At 42.3% G+C, this 18,977-nt stretch overlaps 1 protein-coding gene across 2 annotated transcripts; it reads right to left on the bottom strand.

Moving 5' to 3' along the window:
* Positions 1 to 1,594: 1,594 nt before the first annotated feature.
* On the bottom strand, positions 1,595 to 17,772 carry alpl (alkaline phosphatase, biomineralization associated). Of its 2 annotated transcripts, XM_068712562.1 has the most exons (13): positions 17,626 to 17,772; positions 17,177 to 17,262; positions 15,282 to 15,448; positions 13,684 to 13,803; positions 12,434 to 12,549; positions 11,244 to 11,418; positions 7,005 to 7,180; positions 6,273 to 6,413; positions 6,065 to 6,134; positions 5,792 to 5,926; positions 3,414 to 3,605; positions 3,187 to 3,306; positions 1,595 to 2,504 (listed from the first exon to the last, which is right to left on the bottom strand). In XM_068712562.1, the coding sequence occupies exons 3-13, from the start codon at positions 15,352 to 15,354 to the stop codon at positions 2,239 to 2,241; spliced, it is 1,584 nt and encodes a 527-aa protein (XP_068568663.1). In that variant the 5' UTR covers positions 15,355 to 15,448; positions 17,177 to 17,262; positions 17,626 to 17,772; the 3' UTR covers positions 1,595 to 2,238. The 2 variants fall into 2 exon arrangements, with proteins under 2 accessions (XP_068568663.1, XP_068568662.1); XM_068712561.1 differs by lacking the exon at positions 17,177 to 17,262.
* Positions 17,773 to 18,977: the final 1,205 nt, after the last annotated feature.

The following is an 18,977-nucleotide window of genomic DNA, read 5'->3' as shown; positions in this document are numbered from 1 at the left end:
CTAGTTTTTGTTGGCTGTAGCTGATTGGTGCAGTTGTCTCTCTAATTAAGATAAACAGACATCATTTGACACAACAGCAGGCCTTTTGAATCAGACATGGGCAGTGATTCAGACATCTGTAACTAGGTTAATCACTGCATGGAATGGTAGAAAAAGTCCACTCTAACTTTTAAAACACAAAACATTGTACATGCTGGCAGGATGAAAGGGCAAAATCCCATATGGGGAGATGGTTGAGACGTAGAAGATTACAGTGTTTCTAGTATGCAGCCTCACACATGGCTTTGTGATATGACACTATGGCTTGCCTCACAAAATTGCACGTCTGGTGAGGCCCCCTCAAGCATTTATGTAGACCTGAGACGTGAACAAAAGAGGGAGACTTCAGCTATTGTTCTTCATCGTAGCCCCTTGTCTTGTGGTTGATGGATAGATTGAATGTCAAAGCTTTAGCAAGGCAACCACTTTAAAGTACCATACATACAGTACAAGTCTTTGACCTGGTTTCGTTTTAGAAAATGAAAGGTTTCATTATTCAGGAAACATAAGAAGCACTGCAAATCATGCACAAATACATCTGAAAGCTAGAGGAAGTTGGGGGTTGAAAGCCCAATTGAATATTCATGCCCTACAATCTGATACCCATCGTCGCCTATCTCTAAATTTAGAATACAAAAGATAAATCAGGATTACGGGACAACGATTTTTAGCTGCCAAAAGGAATAGAAGAAAAATCCAAATCAGCAAAGCAAGGCTAAATAAAAGCATGAAGTGGTCCCCGAGGGCCTCAGTAGATTTCATGGAGATATTGAGAATGTACAACTGACAGCATAAGGACCTCATTTCATACCCGTTTTACACTGAACCTCCCTTTTTCATGCTTCAACCAACATGAGTCCTCCTCTGTTTTCGCAGTGACCGCATGAAGCCAAGGAATGAGTGGCCTCAGTCCATTCACATTCCACACAATAGAGCAGATGGAAAAGTACAGCATACAACATATGTGACACTCTGAAAGAAGGATGTTCACTGAGGTATTTCTGTCGTGTGACAAATTGCAAATCCGTGTGACGGTTTACATGTGGAAAAAAACCACAAAACTGTGTCATTGAAGTATTGTCTGTACAAAACCACGCTTCTTTTCAGCTATCAGCCTATAATTGATCTGGTGGCAGAAAGCATCATTCCTTCTTAAACGCAATTCTTCTTGTTACATTTTTCTCTGTAAAAATAGTCGAAGGAGATTAAAAACTACCCTCTTTCCTTCCTTCTGCGCAGAGTTCGGAGACTGGCGTTAAGAAATGACTTAGCAACTCTACCGTACTCGACTTAACAAGGGACTTAACTTTTCAAGTTTTGTTTTTATTTAATTTTTTTGTTTCACTGTCCACTTCGCTGCTGTAATCCTGCAAATTTCCCCACTGTGGGACTAATAAAGGATTATTTTATAGTATTTTAAGTAGACCTGGGCACAGATTGATGAAACGTACCCTGGTAGAGTGTTCACACTAATATTAAACAAACTAGACTTTAGGAGTTGAACAATGTTTAGGAGAAGTTTAAAACCAATAATGTTGCAATAAAACTGACAAAAGATGATCAGATTTCATTTATTGGTTAAGAGGTTTTACAACTTCTGTTATTGGACACAACAATGGTAGGTGGGCTTTTTCTGTATGCACAAGATGTATGACAAGAAATCTATTCCTTTTACTTTTGCCTCTGGTTCCGGCATAAATTTTGCCCATCGAAATGTGCCCTTCTGAACGCACCACAATTACATGAGAGATCTTTTGCAAGTTTATGAGGTAGATTATGTTATCTGCACATTTAAAATATTAAACATATTCAAACATTTGCAAATTCAATCTAACCTAAAGGGTTTACATTTTACAAGGAGACTTAATGAGTCCTAAAACCCTTAACAAAAACAATCTATTCAATAGACAAATCACAACTGAGATCTCTGATTTTGTGGTGATCTCTGTAACACCACTTTTCATTTCAGTGCATCAAGGGGGATCAATTATTTTTTTATCATTTTACATATTTGCCTGAACTGCCTAAAACCGATATCCCTATGCTTTTCTCAAGTCATTTTTATAACAAAAACAGAAACAGTGGTCCTATGATCAAAATAGCTTAGAGTACAATTAGAAAATTAAAAAAAACAAAAACAAATTGAAATCTTAAAATGTATGTGGTGTTATTAATAGGTTGAGGACTATCAGGGGGAGGTCAGCACAGAATTCGGGTGACTGTGAGAAGGGCTGCCATGCTGGAGAGGACAGGGTGTAAACCGGCAGACCCGCTGCGTGAGAAACAGTGTTCCCTGTTCTGGCCAATACAGGCTGCGTATGCCATCACGTGGGGGATGTAGTTCTGCTCGTGGACCCCATGCAGCAGGTGAGCCAGGGGACCTTTAGCAAACACAGCCACATCTTCTCCTCCATGAGTTTCCATGCTCAGAGGTACAGCTGCCTGGGCCTGGTAGTTGCTGTCCTCTGAGAGGCAGGGGCAAAGAGAAAAGGTTGTTGTTTTTAATTCCTGAAGCATAGAGGGAAAAAGTCCACCCCGAAGTTAACAGTTCCCTGTGGAGGTGATGTGATACACAGTCCTGCCAATGGTTTCACACAATTTTAATGATCTACAGGTGGCGGTAACTAGCCAAGTAATGCACATGGCTGTGCAACAAAGCATGAAAGAAGAAGACCAATAGTGAAAATGGATGTAAAAAAAAAGTTGGATTTTCAAATGTCTGTGGAAGGAAATGCATTCAACACATTTGTTAGAACTCCAGAAAACATAGGCAAAAATACATTTTGGTGAGTAACACTGAACGTAAATATAAATTTTGTTGATTGATAAGAAAACTCCAGAGGGCACCTTTTCATTTTAGTTATACAGCATTAATCTGAGATTACCTAGTAACTCATTTTACAAGTCATTTCATGTCAAGACAGAGCAATCCCCTTACTAAGTCATGTTTACTAAAACTGTATAAATGTAAAAATGTAGAAATGTCTCCTCCTCTGCAATAGATTAATCCTTGTATGACTAAAATAACATGTGATATTACAATATCTACCATTGTAAAGTTATTTTTGGAGAATCATAAAAAAACAATTATTTTTGAAAGTCAATGAAGTTTAGTTATGGTAATCTGTCCTTATTGATATTACTCACGGTAGTCAACAGTGGAGACATTCTCCCTCGCGCCGTTAACAAGTTTGTAACCTGGTCCGTTCCCATATATGATGGAGGTGAAGGGCTTCTGGTCAACATCACTTAGCATTGGGGCCAGACCTGTGGATGCATTGAGCCCCATCATCAGACCTGAAAATGTAACTTACAGCACTGAACATGTGGTACGACAACGATACACACAGTACTGAATGCACAACATTATGTACCAAATATTGTGTTTCCTCTGACTGTGTAGCCTCCGAAGTTGAACACATGAGAATGATCAGCAGTAACTATTGTCAGTGTGTCATGGACACTGGTCAGGAGGTCTGCCAGACCGATGGCTCTGTCCATTTCCACAGCTTCATGAAGTGCCTGGTTGGCCTTTCCCTCGTGATGTCCATGATCAATACGTCCTCCTGACAGAGGGACAAATATTTCCAGTTAGCTGTTAAAAACACAGTGAAATTTTTAATCCAGTGTTTCTGTGTTAATTGTTCATTTATCTCTTGAGGTAACATTGATGTATCCAGTCAAATTTGATGTGGGGCAACTAGCTAACCCCACCTATCATAGTAAGTGGTGCGTGTTTGGATTTCAGCGTACAAAAACTTACATTTCCAAAGAATGTGGCTGCAATCTAATTCATTATTTTACCTTTATTGTCTTCTTTTTGATTTAACGACACAGGTAAGAGGGGTGGGTGGAGGTAAACAGTCCTACAGCTCCATATTGCATAACAACATTGAGGATTTGATTTAAATCCTTTTTATAACTATACTACTGGCTACATATTCGGTTTGAATAGTATTGTTAAAATGTCACATTACAGCCACTAAAGATGCCCGAAGTCCTGTTTCACTGGGTCTTTAATGTTGGGCTATTCTTTAAACAAAGTAGTTTGTAGGACATGTCGTGCGACAACGGCTGAAGCTGTTCGATCACTCAGAAAGTCTTTCTAAAAAGGCAATACTGGATCTGGTGCCAAAGTATTTGTGTGAAGAATTAAAAATAAAACAGCTTGAGAGGGAAGTTCAAACTGTGCTTACTGTCTCCCCTCCATAAACCTGACGGGCCGCTGCGTGAATGGGGCATTCTTGTCAGACTGTCGTTTTTTTAATGGCTCCACTATTTTTCCGTCGAAAAGGTGTGAGGGCCTTCTTTCAGACGGTATTCAACGATCCGACAACCACTCTGTTTGATACATACTGACCCCTTTTTTCTCGCTCAGTCTGGCTGAACAGTGTTTGACTGTAATTATGCTTCATGCACATAGTTATCAAAACCACAATCCTTCCTGTGCCTTTTGTATCTCATATTGTTCTGACATTGAACATTCCCAGATTTCTCAGTACTTGTTCCAATGTCAATGATAATGATATCATTATGTCAAGGCCAATACAGACCTTTTGTGCGAATGTCTCATGTTTTCTCTTCTCCTACATAAACTGCCTAGAATAACCAGCAACAGAAATATTTTAAACCATAAACTATAATGTTTCTCAATTTTCATGGTTGATAATTGCTGTATAACATATCAGTGTTGTCCCTTCCTCTGAGTCCTTGTCTGCTTTTCCTTTGATATGTTGTGGCTTTTTTGTATTTATTTTATGTTAACTGCGGCAAAATGTGTTTCCTTCAAGAGATAATTGAGTGAAGGGAAGTTGGCAGCAAAGTAAAAGACTTGGGAAATAGTTGCTTTTAAACAAACAATAACTCTCTGGCTGAAGGACGACGGGCCACCCTGCTAGTGTATGTTTACAAAGCTGCCTACTTCTTGACAGTTTTTAATTTTTCACATACAATATTATCTGGCCCGGGAAAGGGAAGTTTGGGGTTCCCTGCTGGAGCTGTTGCCCCCGCGACCCGATCCCGGATAAGCGGTCGAAGATGAGATGAGAGATGAGATGAATATTATGGGTAAATTACGACTATTTAAACGGAAGAAAATGGTTCAAGCTGTTGTAAACATGCTCCTTATAAAAGTAATTTAAAGGTTTGAAGGACATTTTCTTGTGTAAATTTAGCTATAAATACCATCGATCCATTATCTTCTGCATATCTGGGGCCGGATTGCAGGCTTTCCAGTGGTCCCTCTCCCCAGCAACATTTTTCCAGCTCTTCCTGGGGGACTCCAAAGTGGTCCCAGGCAAGACAAGATATCAAATCTCTCCAGCGGTGTTCTGGGTCTAGCCCTGGGCCTCTTACCAGTTGGATGTGCCCAGAAAACCTCTAAAGAGAGGCGTCCATGAGTGCATCCTGATCAGATGCCACCTCAGCTGACACAAAGTAGCAAGAGCTCCTCACCCTATCCTTAAGCCCAGCCACCTCAAGGCAGCTTATTTCGTACCGTACCGCCTGTTTACTTCCTGGTCCATTTTACCCTCACTGGTGAACAAGACAAGACACTTTAACTCCCTTAGTTGACTCACTCCTCAACGTTGGGCGCAATCCACCGTTATCCTTAAGGGATATTTAACTATAGAAATCTGCAATGTCTCCAACAGAAACTAAAACTTGACTTAGTCAGGAGATGAGGCTGACAGATCTTTGTCAAAACGGCCCGACGCCAAAAGATGACCTTCCAATTTCACCACAAACTTACCTTCGACAAGCAGGTAAAATCCATTGGGGTTCTTCCTAAGGATCTTGATGGCCACATTCACCATCTCTGTCAGCGAGGGATCAGTCTCACTGTTTCTCTCCAAGTCGTACGGCAAATCCATAGGTTCAAAGAGACCTGGAATAACAGAAGGCACGGTTCAAGGAGAAATAGGATATGAAACGCAGAAAATAAGCCTACAGCAAATGCATACACGTATGGCTCTTCATTTACACTTCAATGAGAGTTTCATAATTACTGAGACTGGAAACTCACCCAATAAGTAATCCACACTATTAGGGTTCAGTGATAACAGCTGCTTCTTGTTCCATACATAATGACCTTTCTGCACAAAGACACAAATGTATAGCACAGCAACAATGTGAGTCATTTTGAACTCCTAAATATGAAAATATAATTGGGAAGAAAAAAGAGGGAGCCAAGAAACAAAGAGGAGCAAAGAGAGGAAAGAGGAGAAACGCACTTTATCCTTCATTTTGTCAATCCACTCCTGCACCAGGTTTCTTCCGTCTTTTCGTGTGCCACTGTGCTTCGCAATGCTGGGGTACTCTACATCCGATTGGTTTTTGGGGAACATATACTTCCTCCCCCCACCCAGAATCACCTGGAAAGTCGCAAGAACAGAATAAGAAGTTGCAATCATTTCAATTAATTTCATCAGCTGTAGCTAGCTAATTAATCAAATTGATTATGCAAGGTTGAAAACAAGGTTTCCAGCTTAAAGTTGAATGTTTCAAGCAGATTTGTTTAAACAACAACCCTGTAAAGGGGTCTTAAATATGCACTTTATGGCTAAATACATGATATCATGCTAAAGACTGGAGCTAAAGCTAAAGTCAGTCCTAGTATTTTAAGTATGAATGCTTGTTAGTAGGACATATGTGGTTAGATTAATGCTTTATTGTTCATATTGTCAAACAGTACTTAGAGATAAGGCTTTTAGGATTAACATATAATTAACTCTAAGTTTGTCTGAGGTTGCTGGAGCATAAACTTTTTTATTTTGATGTAATGTTTAACTCCAGAAACTGGTTACACTATTTGATGAGTCCAATGTTGGTACTCTTTCAGGTGACAAAACATAAGAAAGTGCCATTCAAATAAATAAAAGACATCACTTGAAACTCTGAGGGTTTTTTCTAGTGACACTTGATAATAAGTTGTGTATTGAAATTGATTAATACTTTTGACTCACATCAATGTTGGGAATGTTTTCAAAGAGTTGTCTGGCGATATCTTTGCAGCCATCCTTCAGCGCTTCAGCTGGCAAGTCACTGTCGGAGTACCAGTCTCTGTCCACGCAGTGGGCGTACGCAGCACTGGGCGTGGCATGGTTGACTCGGGTCGTCGTCACTATTCCCACTGATTTGCCTGAAGGGGATACACACACATGCACACACAGGCAGCTGTTTGAATGAGGGCTGAGCATTTTTATTTATCAAAGAACATGTTCAGACATGGATTCCCTTTTTGTGCTTCCTTGAGCAGTGTTTCCTCGCTGACCTGCAGTGGAGAAAGAGTAACCCAAAAAGGGAATTTTGTTCTAAAATTACTGTAACTTTGTAAAATACTAATCGGATTTGCTAAGTCGGAGTGCTGAAGCTTCATGTAAGCTTTGGTTGAAACTGAAATGCTTTGTTGCATGGAACAAGGAGTGTTGGTTTTGTCCCCTATCTCTAAGAGAAAGGATCGTTCCACAGCCAGCATGGTGTCGCAACCAATAACTATTTTAATGGACTTATGGTCATGTGAAAACTGTGTTAAAATAGTTCAAAACCTATCCTTTGTCCATGTGAAAGCAATTGTAAATCACATGAAAAACATCTCAGAAAGTTTCAGACCAAATACCATATTTTACATTGCAATTTGATTGCATAGTCCCACAAGAAAATGTTGCTTTTGCTCAAACCTAGCCTGAATAAAAAATTTTAACAGTAATGCCCACCAATGATCAATGAACCTTTACTGAAGGCATAACAAAACCTTTTTTCAGATAATCAATCTTCTCACCTCATCTCTCATCTTCAACCGCTTATCCGGGATCGGGTCGCGGGGGCAACAGCTCCAGCAGGGGACCCCAAACTTCCCTTTCCCGAGCCACATCAGTCAGCTCATCCTTACCAGATGCCCGAACCACCTCAACTGGCTCTTTTCCACGCAAAGGAGCAGCGGCTCTACTCCGAGTCCCTCACGGATGACCGAACTTCTCACCCTATCTCTAAGGGAGATGCCAGCCACCCTCCTGAGGAAACCCATTTCAGCCGCTTGTACCCGCGATCTAATTCTTTCGGTCATGACCCAGTCCACATGACCATAGGTGAGGGTAGGAACAAAGATTGCCCGGTAGATAAAGAGCTTTGCCTTGCGGTTCAGCTCTCTTTTCGTCACAACGGTGCGGTAGAGCGACTGCAATACCGCCCCAGCTGCTCCGATTCTCCGGCCAATCTCACGTTCCATTGTTCCCTCACTCGCGAACAAGACCCCAAGGTACTTGAACTCCTTCACTTGGGGTAAGGACTCATTCCCTACCCGGAGTGGGCAATCCACCGGTTTCCTGCTGAGAACCATGGCCTCAGATTTAGAGGTGCTGATCCTCATCCCAACCGCTTCACACTCGGCTGCGAACCGATCCAGTGAGTGCTGGAGGTCACAGCCCGGTGAAGACATCAGGACCACAACATCTGCAAACAGCAGCGATGCAATCCTCAGCCCACTGAACTGTAAACACTCCTCCCCACGACTACGCCTCGATATCCTGTCCATGAATGCCACAAACAGGATTGGTGACAAAGCGCAGCCCTGGCGGAGGCCAACCCTCACCGGAAACGAGTCCGACTTACTGCCGAGAACCCGGACACAGCTCTCACTTTGGGCGTACAGGGATTGGATGGCCCCCAAAAGTGGCCCCCTCATCCCATACTCCCGCAGCACCTCCCACAGTATCTCCCGGGGGACCCGGTCATACGCCTTCTCCTGGTCCACAAAACACATGTAGACCGAATGGGCGTATTCCCAAGCCCCCTCCAGGATCATTGCGAGAATGAAGACCTGGTCCGTTGTTCCACGGCCAGGACGGAATCCGCATTGTTCCTCTTCAATCCGAGGTTCGACTATCGGCCGAACCCTCCTTTCCAGCACCTTGGAGTAGACTTTATCAGGGAGGCTGAGTAGTGTGATACCGCGGTAATTGGCACACACCCTCTGGTCCCCCTTTTTGAACAGGGGAACCAGCACCCCGGTCTGCCACTCCCTAGGCACCGTCCCAGACCTCTACACAATGTTGAAGAGACGTGTCATCCAAGACAGCCCCTCCACACCCAGTGCCTTCAGCATTTCTGGACGGATCTCATCAATCCCTGGGGCTTTGCCGCTGTGGAGTTGTTTGACTACCTCAGTGACTTCCACCAGGGAAATTGATGATGCTCCCCCATCAGCCTCCAGCTCTGCCTCTACCATAGAGGGCGCATTAGTCGGATTCAGGAGTTCCTCAAAGTGCTCCTTCCACCGCCCGATTACCCCCTCAGTTGAAGTCAACAGAGTCCCATCCTTACTGTATACAGCTTGGATGTTTCCCCATTTCCCCCTCCTGAGGTTCCGGATGGTTTTCCAGAAACACCTTGGTGCCGACCGAAAGTCCTTCTCCATGGCTACTCCGAACTCCTCCCACACCCGCTGCTTTGCCTCCTTCACGGCAGCGGCTGTAGCCCTTCGGGTCTGTCGATACCTTGCAACTGCCTCAGGAGTCCTCCGGGATAACATATCCCGGAAGGCCTCTTTCTTCAGTCGGACAGCTTCCCTGACCACCGGTGTCCACGGTGTTCGAGGGTTACCGCCCCTTGAGGCACCTAAGACCTTGAGACTACAACTCACCGCCGTAGCTTTGGCAATAGAAGCTTTGAACATCGTCCATTCCTGTTCGATGCCCCCAACCTCCACAGGGATGCTAGAAAAGCTCCGCCGGAGGTGTGAGTTGAAGATCTCCCAGACAGGGGCCTCCTCCAGACGTTCCCAGTTTGCCCGCACTACCCGTTTGGGCTTACCAGGTCTGTCCAGAGTTTTCCCCCACCCTCTGACCCAACTCACAACCAGATGGTGATCAGTTGACAGCTCCGCCCCTCTCTTCACCCGAGTGTCCAAAACATACAGCCTCAGATCCGATGATACGATAACAAAATCGATCATCGACCTTCGGCCTAGGGTGCTCTGGTACCACGTACACTTATGAACATCCTTATGCTCGAACATGGTGTTCGTTATGGACAATCCATGACTAGCACAGAAGTCCAACAACAAACGACCGCTCGGATTTAGATCAGGGAGGCCGTTCCTCCCAATCACGCCTCTCCAGGTATCCCCATCGTTGCTCACGTGCGCGTTGAAATCCCCCAGCAGAACTATGGAGTCCCCCACTGGAGCCCCATACAGGACTCCAGTCAGAGTCTCTAAGAAGGCCGAATACTCTGAACTGTTGTTTGGTGCATATGCACAGACAACAGTCAGAGTTTTTTAATCAATCTTCTGGATGTAAAAAGCACAACTTTAAAGGCAAAACCAGCAGAGAAAAGTCTTGTAAAATGATGGAAATAACTTTTCACATTTCTATTTGCTCTGCGCAGGAGGTCAGCTGCTGCCTGCCGTGTTTCTCCGAGGAATAATTGGATTTTTTATTATCTGTGACCCGTGAACCCACACATACCCTGACCCTCACCCACTTCTAACTTGTCCCCACCACCTCCCTCTGAAAATCCATGGAACTCAGTCCTTTCCTTCTTTGTGGTGCGTTTTGTCTTGTGTTGTGTTACACAAGAAGCAGATTGCATAACACCGTGATGTATCCTTGAAGGGTAAAAACCAGATGTCCTTCTTTGGGACACTTTTTTCATGAGATTTGGCTCTATGTTGTGTTCTGACTTTATGGACTCAGCACTGAACTGATTAATGATATTAAAGCCACTTGTAGACCCATGTGCAAATGGTTTTAATCAAGGATGCAGACACATCAGGGAAGTAAAAAAAAAATAAAAATTGACGAAACTTCATCCCAAGGGTGGCCAGATAGAGATTTTCAAAAAAAAATGTTTGGTTCAAAAAGTATCTCTTGTAATTTTAAATGAGGATACATCCGTAAATAACTTTTTGGGTTAGGTTGATGTCAACTCTGAGAATAACTTTGGTTCAAAGGGATTGAGCAGAGTGGAAAAACATGTATTAAGAGCATCACTTTCAAGAGCACTTCAAAGTCTTGACTTTGAGCAATCAAGTCGCCCCGGGGAGTATTCCCACTTTCCATTAACGCTACATTCAACTACAACCCCATTTAGGTTTTCCTTGGACATGAAACATATGATAATTGATTACAAAAATTACAATTCAGCATCCCAGTCCCTGTAAACAGAGAAACGTCTGTGTTACGTTTTATTTCATCTCACTCTACCTGCTTCCTTAGCCCATTTGAGGATGGAGGTGACTTCATTGCCCTTTGTGGTGTTACATTGGGCTCGGACAGCAGCTGCATTCACGCCCACCGTGCCCTCGTTGGCCTTGACCCCGCAGAGGTAAGCTGTGGCGGTGCCGGCGCTGTCTGGCACCTGAGCGTTAGTGTTGTATGTCTGCAGAGACGCCATTGTCAGAATTCAAATATCGAACAGGATTGTTTATAGAGAAGCAAGTTTTATGTCACATTTAGTATAAATAGTGTGTCAGTATGGGATTTTGAGCAGAGCCTTTGTTTACTTGCTTTTTTATTTTTATTACAACTCAATGTTGCAGCTGTTCGTAGAATGTGTTAAGTTCTCTTTCAGTTGAATATCAGCAGGAACAGTGTTAGATGCACATGTTACGCACAGCAGGTACCCTCATTAATTAGGCCTATTCAAATCTTTCTTCTATGAGCTTTCCCACACATTGTTCTTACATTAAGATCATTTGTATTGTGTCCAACATTTTTACTTAAAGCAAATCTCCAAACACTGTTTTCCTGTGGATTATCCAAATAGATTTGGTTTGTCAACCATATTATTCCTGGAAGTTCTCAGTTCATTTCAGAGGCCAGATTGTTTTTTCCATAGTATTCACAGAGGAGGTCTTTTTCTACAATTGTATTTGTAACCCGATGGGACTAACTGGATGCTGCCTTTTTAATTAGACTATTAACTAAAATAGAAGCAGTAAATACTATTAAGGACACATATTTTTATATTTCCACTTCATGCTAGAGCTGGCATTAGTTGCATGTGTGTGTTTTAAATAGTTTTTGGACAACAATGGAGGTCTATAAATGATTTCTGGCTTTGGCTGCAAAGACAACACTTGTTAGTCGGACCAGTTAATTGTTGTTTTTGGTCTTTTTGTGCGAATAGAGAAGAAAAATAAAGACCATCACTGGACTGATAGGTTAACTGGTTCATTTAAAGACAGTATTTGCTAATGATTCCTGAGGTGTAAATAATCAATTTACTCTAATAGTCCTTTTATCAAATCTATAACATAATACAGACCAGTGTGACGTGACACACTGAATGACCTTGTTTACGGTCACAGGCCTTGTCAGGAAGCCATTAATGGCCACAGCAAGATCAATACATTGGGCCATGTTGTACATATATAATAATGACCAAGTCAGACCTTAGCCAAAGACACAAAGGGGAACTTGTCCATCTCCAGCTGCGTCTCTTCTCCACTCTGTCCGTTCAGCTGACCCTTCAGTATTCGAGCAGCAGTCACCGTGGGAACGCCCATCCCTAAACACCATTAGGATTGCATTAGTTATCCCTCAGGACGGGAAACAAAGCACCTGCACATGAGAAACACTTTTCATCCACTAATGTGCTCAGTACGCAACACATGAAAAATTGTTGCTTTCTTTGACATCTTAGAACAAGGCAGCTGCTGTTAGGCAAAACACATTCTTGGATATGAATCACTTCAAAAACAGAGATATACAAAACAGATACTTATTAGGCCACAGAAAGAAATAAACATCTGTAGTTAACGTTTCAGGATTTCTTTTCTTTCCTGGAATTAAAGATAATCACAGGAAAATATAAGAAACTGTTTAACATACTCATTGGTAGGTCCTGATCTTGTCCTGCGATAAGCCACACCTTTCTTCTATTGTATATAAGCTGAAAAACGAATTGTGTTACCATTGGCCCCATGTCTAGTGTGATCACTGAAAATAAAGTTGAAGTCGACTCCGTTCCACAAAAGCCTGAGGCTCTCAGAGGTACACAAAGGACACAGTTTGTGCATTTGAGTCACAATTCCTGTGATTTTCCCGGCTAAAGGAAGACAATGTCCGGGAAACATTTTCCAGTTATATAATCACTCCCTGCTTTTTTTTTTTTAAGTTGTAAGAAGATGGTGCCTGTTATTTTGTAACTACTCTGTCACAACCCCACCACTCCACTCGGATGTGCAGCAGTGTGCAAGAATGTCATGTTGTGCCTATAGTCTGAACAGAGAGAGAGAGACAGAGACCAGATGGAGGATAAAAAGTTTTTGTGTGACCAATGAGTGGCCCAGCACAAACAGAAGCCCAGTGATCTGGTGGCAGCACAGTTGTTTTGTTTGCTGCTATTCATTCACCCTGCATGTTAGAAGAAATTTGAAAAATCTCATTAATTTGCTGATGGATTATGAGATCCTCTGTATCATCATTTCAGCTTCAATAAAACTGTTGGCACAGCTCCATAATTAATCTTATCCATTATAAATGACAGACGGGAAAATTGTGTCCTAATGACCTTACTGCAATTCAAATCCTTCTGCACTAAGGTAACCTTGCACCTTTTAAGTGGATTTACACAGCATTTGAAGAAATTTCACAGTCTCGCCATTAATTAGGACGTAAACATAACGATTTTGTGGCTTACCATCTCCGAGGAAGAGGATGAGATTCTTCGCTTTGTTTATGTTGAGATTTTGCAGCGTCAGAGCGTTCTTCAGAGTCCGCTGGGCCCACGTATTCCAAAACTTGGGATCCTTCTCTTGTTCTGTGTATTAGAAAGACACAAGTCTGGTTAGCTTCGGATAGAAAGTCAGAGAGTGAAAAACGCTCGTTATAATTTCCTTCAGCCCAAGATGAGGGCTTCATGAGAACCAACAAGATTGCCAAATGGCACGCCATTTCCATAATTGTTAATCTTTAAAGTGAAAAGTTTGTGGTGCAGTCCATCAGAGGTGGCAACCACAAAGTTACTTCAGAGAGGGACATGCTGGATTTTTAAACTTGATGCTATTGTGTATCCAGGTCTTAATCTGGCTTTTTTTGTAAACAAGCTTAGTCCCTCCATTGTTGTTGATGTTATTGTAGTATTGATTTCATTGTTATGACTGTAATCATCACTGTGACTTTGAACTTCTTTTTCAAGCCTACATAAGGCATATTTATGTTGTGATATGCTGGTGTAATTTAGCCTCCTGGTCATTTGTTGGCTTTAAAAGGAACCATGACACTCATGTTGACTCTTCCAGGCTCGTCCTTAGGAGCACCTAGTGTGGGTCGAAGCCAGTCGGGGTTCTCCTCTTGTGACTTTTTAATTGATATGTCCTACAGTAAACTAATAAAGGCATTTAAACTACATTGTGGGCTCGGGGGGTTTGTGCCTGAAATAAGCCCAAAGGCTTTCCTTTGTTCTAAAGTGTCTTCATATGTCTCGTTTTATGGGACTAACAGTCCAAAAACCCCAAATATTCTGTTTAATATCATGTATGACAAGGAACATGATCAGATCCTCACAATTGAAAGCTTAAACCAGCTAATTTGTAGGCATTTTTTCTTAAAAAGGACAAACTGGGTGACTGTGGCTAAGTGGAGAGCAGGGCCGCCTTTCAATCAGATGGTTGGCGGTTCAATCCCCGGCTCCTGCTCTACTAGTCTCATGTCAATGTGTCCTTGAGCAAGACACTTAACCCCAAAATTGCTCCCGTAGCTGCATCTGCGGTGTATAGATAGATATTGAATTGTAAGTCGCTTTGGATAAAAGTGTCTGCTAAATGACCGTAATGTAATGTAAATGATACTTTGACTATCAACTTACTTTTCTGTCGATCGACTCATTGTGTAATCATTGCAGCTTTAATTCTCACCAAATCAGTCAAATCATCTAAGAGTGACATACAATGTCACGTATTCTACATATTTGACTTTGTTCACCTCTTCTTATAAAATGTGACGACAAATACACAACTATCTCCTAAAGAGCAGCAGGGTGATCCTTTTTTTGAGAAAAATGTTCTTAAACAATAAATGCCTGTTATTTTCTTGGCATCACCTCAGCAGCAAAAATATCCAGTGTTTAAAAATAACCACAAACAGGAAATGTATTTTGATATGTAAACTTCCTCCAAAAAGGAGCCAAACATTCCCCCTCACAACCCTGAAACCCCCATGTGTGCTGAACATCTCCTGACACATTACAGACAGCTGACAGACATCTTGTTGTTGCTGACTAACGACGCAGTAACTTACCAGGGAATTGCGGCTTCCCGAAACTCCCCGAAATCAGACAGGAGCAAACGATGAGCAGCGCTGTCACCTTCATGTTGTCGTCCCAGTGCAGCTGACGCGTTGCTCCAGACAGAGTTAAATGTGCCACTTTGAGACTCGGAAGATGCCTGTCTGCCGTCGCCTCACAGCTGGAGAGAGAAGAAGAACACACACTGGTTATTAAGTCTGTGTCATCTTGTGACACACTGACCAGTTTAATGTGTACTTACTCAGATGAGTACATTTCCAGGGAAAGACACACCTTTCGGCTACGCTGTATGGCTTAAAATTCTCTGTATGTGACCAATATACAGTAGATATTGAACTGGCAACTCCACTGGAGTATTAGTTAGTGGGAACTTAACAGACATTAGTAGTATTACCTTATTCACCTTCTCTCTCATAGGCTTTCTAAATAAAGAAACAGCAAATTAAGGCTGGAGAATGCCAGTGGTCGGTCTGTTTTCGAGTCATCATGTTGGGGGAAGATGTTTGTGTGTGTGTGTTGTAAAAGTGTCGGGTCCATCAGGCTTTGCCGCAGAAGCACAAGGAGAGCTTGGTAAAGTTAAGCTGGAGGCCTTGCTGCGAATGTAAGTAGTCTCAACAGGAGGCCCTTATGGGTCCTGGCCAGTCAGCCTTTCATTTGTGATTATTCACACCCTCCTCCTTTCTTCCTTGTGCTCATAGTCAAGGTCACTTTAATGGGATTGAGCTCCATCGCACCGAGAGGTTTAAGGGCCATAACAAAGCCGATTAACAGCGGATGATTGACTGGACACGTCCGTCAGTAAGGAGAAAAAAACTCAAAATATTTTTAGCCCAATAAATCTTTCACCTGTGCAATTCCGACAGAAGGCTTCTGATTGTTATTTGATTTAGTATTGACAAAGATGGGTGCAAACATCTAAATCACCTGCTATTTTACTAATTGTGTGTCCCACCAAGCTTCTATTATTGTAGCCTAGCCTACTACACACTATAAGCAACTATACCATATGAAAAATATTAAAATTCCAAACTCTGAGAGATCCCCTCGTCAACACATCCAAAAGTTAACTCTCACTGCTAGCTGGCATATACTGATTTAAGCAACAAGAAGTTCTGAACCAAAATAAAACCATTGCATCAATGGATATAATCTCAAGGCACAGTATTAATCCAAAAAGACCATGCCTGGAGACAGTTGTTTTTACCTTTCTCCAGATGACTAGTTAAAAGCCGCCAGGTCCGCCCAGGGGCGGCGAGCCAGCCAACCTGCAGCAAAAGAAGCAAACCAGTGCCAACACGGCCACCAGCAGGACACCAGACAGGACGGTGGTCAGGATCACATGAAGTCCCACTTCAGTCATGGTGTCACCAAGCACTTGGCTGTTCCAGTGTATCCAGCTAGTGTCAAATGAGGTGAAATTTACCACGGTGCCAAATAAGTTCACTGGCCAAGCTCCTTCCTGAGCTGGCGTTGAAGCCCCTAGGCAACTTGGATGTGTCACTTCAGCAGGCAGCAGCTCCATCTGAAGCGAGGATTAGGCTGCTAGTTACGCTCAGGAGTGGAGGGCTGATAGATGAGAGGCTGCATGGCCTCCAAAAATATTCTGTCAAAACTCCACATTTATCGGTCTGCGCCTGCTCCTCAGGCCGGCAAGATGGTGTCATTTTCTTTGTCTGTTAGTTGCCAGTTCTTTTGTTTTTTTTTAAAGGCAACTTGGTTTGCTTCTCACACCAGGCTGCCTCATTCAGCCTCTTGTATGTACACAGAATAACTAACTGAATTTCACACTGGGGAGAGGGGGCATCTTACTAATTTTCTCTGTTTGACTGCAACTATTTAGACATGTAAAAACATTTTTCTTTTTTGTATCACTTTGTCAGAAACTTACTGGGTTGTGTCAGTTTAAAGAAGTGCCTCACAAACTTGTCCATGCCTCCCAAAATGTATCCTATCTGCAAAAGTCCATGCCACTTTCTGTCATTAAAAAAGAACAAAATCAGATAAATAGGGATATGATGGTATTTTACTGCAGCCTCCTACACATCAAAGGGGCAAGGAATTAGTGGTGTGTGAAGGGAAACCCATGACTCCATTGCAAGCATTTCTATAATCTCCCAATGTCTAAAGGACTTTCATGTTGCTTTCAAAAATGGCATCATGAAATCCTTTAGGCTATGACTTGAATGAATAAATGAAAACATGAATTAAAACTGTGCTGTTACCTGTTACTAAAATTCCAACTGACGCTTCGACAGCGCGTTTCTCCCAAAGCAACACGTTATCTGTGTAAAACCAACGCAAAAAAATAAAATAAAGTTGTATTGTTGTTTTACTTACTGCAAGTGGCGATTTTCCGCGACAGAAACCTACATCCAAATGCGCGTGCAGTTCATTCGGTCTTTCCCCTTGAAGTGTGTGTCCTCGTCGCTGCTTTCAGTCCTTTTTATAAGGCCACGGTTGTTCGACTCTGGCTCTGGGGGTCTGAGAATAGCGGTCTGTATCCCACGAGGGAAAAAAAACCCTTAGAAATAACGATGCCATGCTGCTGCTGCTGCTGTGGTAGTAGATGGACCGAGAGCTCCGCCTGTCTGACGACCGATGCAGTACTTCCAGGAGAGAGCACCGTCATTATACTGTAACCATTAACAGTGGAAAAACCACAATATAAAAATACTCCATCATAAGTGAAAGTACTGCATTCAAAAATGAACTTAAAGTACGAAGCTGTAGCCTATCTACAGCTTTGGGAGGTGGAGTTTATTCATGTATATATGCGTGTCTGTGTGTGTGTATATACTGTATATGTATATATATATATATATATATATATATATATATATATATATATATATATATATATATATATGTAGATATATGTATACATATATTCACATAATTTATATGTGTGTGTGTGTGTGTGTGTGTATATACAGTACTATACACACACACACACACACTAGGGAGGTGCGGTCAGGGGAGTCAGAGCCTCACCTGACATCATGAAAAGTAAAAAACAAATAATGCTAAAATAAAATAAAAATTAATATTTCCCTACTGATCTGTGCTATAAATGTAAATTATGTATGATTCCAATCATTTCAAGCATTTTTATAATCAAAATCGCTGAATTTGCGCAAACAGATTGGAGACACGCGAGGTGAGGCAGCGACGAGTTGTGCCTCACCTCAGATTGTGAATCCCTCACTAACTGGGTTGAGCGAGTGCCTTTTGCTGTCTCATTCCTGCACACACTGTACTATTTGTAGACACTTTTATTATATGTCCTTTCTTTCCATAGAATAGGTCATGTATTTCACGTCTGTGTAGAACATATTTAGTCTTCAATCTACCGCAGAGAAAAAGCACAGGGGGGAGGCAAATAATACCTCTGCCTCAATGAAAGGGGCGTGCGAGAGCCCAGGGGCCGGGTTTATCGCGTCAAGATGCACAGAGCAGATCGACCCAGACAGGAAGTCAAACAGCGAAAAGGGATAAAGCATCCGGTATTTTTTCAAAATAAAACACTATGTGCAGCCGGATCGCGGCGCACACGCTCCCGGTGGAATCAAAAATGTACTTTACCTATGTGTCTGTAAAGAATGCAGATATGAAATATGAAAAACAACCAGTAGTCAATGTGCAAGCTGCCAATTGAATGATGATTTAAGCTACTCTATTGGGTTCATATA

Source organism: Cebidichthys violaceus, unplaced genomic scaffold, assembly GCF_023349555.1.
Source record: "Cebidichthys violaceus isolate CVI_PGR_0920_01 unplaced genomic scaffold, fCebVio1.0.p SCAF_17, whole genome shotgun sequence".
NCBI classification, from domain to species: Eukaryota; Metazoa; Chordata; class Actinopteri; order Perciformes; family Stichaeidae; genus Cebidichthys; species Cebidichthys violaceus.
The sequence above is the reverse complement of the archived record's forward strand: the minus strand, read 5'-3'. Positions and strand labels throughout refer to the sequence as shown.